The 4,413-nt window shown below is 37.3% G+C and overlaps 1 protein-coding gene across 1 annotated transcript in view; it reads left to right on the forward strand.

The window, feature by feature from the left end:
- Positions 1-213: 213 nt before the first annotated feature.
- Positions 214-4,413, forward strand: part of LOC106456945 (cell division cycle protein 27 homolog) — a gene marked incomplete at its 5' end in the record, with an annotated part of 73,487 nt that continues 69,287 nt past the window's right edge. Inside the window, one exon of the mRNA XM_022382753.1 lies at positions 214-378. Coding sequence (XP_022238461.1) covers positions 214-378 — 165 coding nt within the window. The remainder of the gene's footprint in view (positions 379-4,413) is intronic.

Here is a 4,413-nt window from a genome sequence, read left to right on the forward strand (position 1 = left end):
GGTACTTGGCTGTTAGCAAAAATTTTACTGTTTTGAAAAGCAATAGATCAAAATTTGTTTTGCATTTTTTCTAGGTTATTTGACTTAAAAAAAAACTTTTGGTTTAAAGGCTGTTCCTTTAAAGATTAAACAAAGTTAATTAAAATTGGGCTATTTTTAGAGGTACAGTTAATCGTTTATCTAACTAGTATATTTACTGAACACTTGTTTCAGGTATGCAGAGGCTGAACTAGCTTTAACAGGGAGTGGAATAGCAAAATCAAGAAATATAGAAGATATAATTAATGAGTTTGGAGAATCAGCATCTTTTGTAGTGCAATTACTGGGCCAGATCTGTATCAAGACAGAAAGAAATGTAAAAGCTGCAGAATCACTTAGGTAAGAAAAATATTGTGTGCAATATTCTTTCAGCAAACCAAAATATTAATTAGATTAATTAATTTGTTACAAAGATTTATTTCAAGGAAATTTCCACTTCTCTTTAATAAAATGATTATTATGTTTGATAAAGTCATTGCATATGAGTTTATCACTCTGTAAAATGTTTGTTATTGATGGCTTGATAACATTTGAATTTATATAATTTGTATGTTATAAGCTGCAAAAATAAAAAAAAGTTGAAGTACATTTCTGTACATAAAACCTTTTTTTTTGCCTACTCTGTTTTATTATTGTTGTAAAGTGTAATCTAAGAAAATCTTGTATTGAAAAACTAAGTGCACCACTGAGAAGAATATTTATTATTCATGGGTTATAAAAAGATATATGTGCTAATTTTTTTTTCCTAACAACATTCTATAAAATTAAACTTGTTTTACAGGTGAGTGATTATTTGTTACAAGTTCTCTAAAAACATGCACCTCAAACCTCAAAAATTGCATGTATTTACAGAAAGTTAAAATTCTTGGTTAGCTGTCAAGGGAAGCCAGCTTTATATCAGCTGATTTAGTGTAAAAATGGTACAGAGAACTATATAACGATGTAATTTAACAGATGTTGTCAATTTTTAGTAAGAATTTAGTACGAATCATAATAAATGAAATAACAAAATCAAACTTAACAACTCTATTGGCAATGTTTTGAAATAAATCTGAGGAGGCAGGTTGTAACAGGTGTGACTAAAAACAAACTATGAGAAATTCAAAAAATGGAATATGGAGAGATAATATATGGATTAATGTTTTAACACTGCCTGCAACAGTATTGTAATAGTATATTGCAGTTTTTTTTTAAATATTATGATATTTATATACATTTATTAAAACTACTTAATCAATTTTATCATTTTAATTTAATTTGCAAAGATTGATACTTGAAAATAATCATTTGACTGTAATTGAATATTATCACAACTTCCAAGATGATAATTTACCTCCTCGTACAGAAATTCTATATCCCTTGCACATCTGCCTATGAGATTTATTTGCCACTAGCCTTGAGAGAACTTTCATTTAAATTCACGTGCTTAATGTGAACTGCACTGATGCATGATGATGATATTGTGCGACAATAGCCCTCACTGATAGGAGGGTGATGCAACCTCCATACATAGTAACTCCCCCTATCCACTACCACACGTGATGATTTCATTCTTCTCCTCAGCACTGCTTTCAACAGACATGTTAAATTTTTCTCATCTGAATTCACTTTTGTGAGATTTGCATTTGTTAATGATTTTCGTTTTCTTTAGCTTTTGTTTCAAAAGCTCTTAAGTTTTTATCATGAATTCTCAAGTGACCATGAATTCAACTTTGTCCTGCATGGGTGACAATACTACACACACAGGTCCTATTTCTACTGTGGCTTCGGGAGGCTCACTGACTGTAAAGAACATTACAATCATTGAATAGCATGTTGTCAGATCCATTATACACGCTGGGCATTTTACTCCTGTCCATTTGGCAGATATCCTTTCTCCTCAATTTGAGCTTGAAAAGAAGGAAGACAAATTTTATTGCCTCTTTCCTCCACCTGGATTTACTTTGGATACCTCTCTTCTGACTGAGGAAAATCCTCAACCTTCCACATTGTTTCAGGACTTGATTTTTTCAGGTATGCTCCTTTCTTTCTTTCTCATTTTTTGCTCCAAAATACTAATTCTCACAGGTATTTAATGTTTCCTCTCTTGCTTGACATTTTGGTTTATGCTGATTTCTTCCTTAGACAACTTTGCGCCCATACCCGATTGCCTCGTCTTCCACATCTTATTGATTCCTGCATCCTAGCATCAGTATATGGAATATATTATATGCTTGGGGAATGGACTCCTTGTTTTCTATTTTGCTCTCAATTGCCCAGTTTTCGTGTCTTTGTCTTTTTGTTACCACCCTCTTGCACTACCTATTCTCCCTGTACCTCATGTCTGAGGCACTTCATTGTGATTCAGAAAGGTTTTCATGGAAGGTTTATCCCCTTCTATTTGCCACAATGGCCTGTACCACTTCTTCCCTTTCCCTGCTCATTTAGCTCCTGTGCTGCTGGGTTGGAATATGTCCCATACCAACGTACAACTATCTACTTCTTATGTGTATGATCTCCAACAGGCTTCTCCTTTTTCAATGTAATGTCTTTGGTGGTGTTCCTGATTTGCTGACATCCACAGCTAAAGCAGTCGGCACCAGTCATTTATACATAACCTCATTTCTTGCTTTTCCCAGTCTCACCCTTCCATTCCTGTTCTTCGACAGTCTATCCTTAATATTCCTATTCCACCTTCCAGACTCTATCCTTCATCCCTTCAGGTTCTTCACATATCTTATCAGTGACTAACTTTGGGTCAGATCCAGTGGGCACCCAGTTAGGTTTGTTACACTTCTTGTCAGAGACAATCCTGTTGGGTCAGGTCCAGGTCCATTGGCCACCCATCTGTTTCAGTTTGCAGACCTTTGTAAGTTCTTACCCATGGCTTTTCTCTCCACTTCTCTTCTCCCCCCCCCTCTTCTCTTTCCATTACCTTTTCTCCTCCTTCAGACCCAATCTGTCTTTGGCATCTTAAAGATGCAGTTTCAAATCTTTTAGGCAAACACACTGTTGAGAGGGTATACAGGGCTTTACTCTCATCTTTTTGTGGTGTCAAGAAGACCATGGACTGGCATCTGTTAATTATCTGTCAACCAATTTCTGGTCATTTCACAATTTCGGATGAAGAGTTTCTTTTCTCTTTGGTGGACCTTTTCACCCTGGCTATGGATTACCAAGGTTGATGTGTCGGATGCCTTCCAACATATCCAAATTGCCCCATCTTGCAGATGTTTTCTACGATTTGTCCATTGGAATCGTGTCTTCCAATTCCATGCTCTTCCCTTTAGCATGTCCTCAGTTCTTCATGTATTCAGTCGAGTCATGAGGACTTTTGCATGCCACCTTCATGGCCTGGGACTGAGATTCCACTTCTACATGGACAGTTGGCTTTTTTTTTTAGCCCATTCCCAAGAGGTATCCTCTTTTCACACCTCTCTTCTTCTACAGGAGGCTGCTTGTCAATATATCAAAGTCCTTTCTCATGCCCACTCAATACTTGATACATCTGGGTATCTTCTTCAACTCTTGCCTCAGCTAAGCTCAGCTTTCTCACCTTTTCCTATGAACTTTGAAAGTGTCTGGTCACCAAGATTCATGCTTCTCCTTCTCATCCTGTATGAGATATTTTTTTTCACTTTTGGAGGTTCTGGCTTCCATGAAACTGCTTATTTCTTTTGGAGCATGCACACATGTGCCTCCTCCAGTGAACCTTGCAGGACCAATGGATTCCATCTCAAGATACACTGCCCTTGATTGTGAACCTCCCCTTTACTTGAGGAACTGTCATGGTGGCTGGAGCATACCAATACTATCTCCATCTCTTCACTAATGCTTTCCTCTCAGTGGGTGCTTCTGTGAATGATGGTCTCATTTGTGGCATTAGAATGCAGGATGAACATTTACTATACATTTACATACTTGAACTTTTTGCTCTTTGTTGGGCATGTTCCCATTTCCTGCTCTACTGGTTGATCACTTGGTCATGATCCACTCCAACAATTCCATAGTCATTTCTTACATCAACCATCAAAGACTCACCCATTGCTTTTGGGCCCATTCACATTGGATTCATCTTGTTGCCTGCCCTGTGCTGAGAGCTATGAACCTGGAAGATCTCAGTCAATATACCCTTACCCACTGCAAGATGGGGTGTTCTGCAAGGTCACTTGATGTATCCTCATGGTATACAACTTTATTGAACTGTACCAATTCCATAAGTTTCATGAAAAAAAGCCAGCACTACGGAAATGACTGCTCACTTCTTTGGCTCACACTTGCCAGAATTTAAAAATTCATTTCATTGCCTCCAGTAAAATACCTTTCTCTGGGTCTCCCCAATGCAAAATCTCCCCCCCCCCCATCTTCAGCTAGTTCCTAACTACTAGGGTGGTG

This window comes from Limulus polyphemus, unplaced genomic scaffold, assembly GCF_000517525.1.
Source record: "Limulus polyphemus unplaced genomic scaffold, Limulus_polyphemus-2.1.2 Scaffold274, whole genome shotgun sequence".
Taxonomy (NCBI): Eukaryota; Metazoa; Arthropoda; class Merostomata; order Xiphosura; family Limulidae; genus Limulus; species Limulus polyphemus.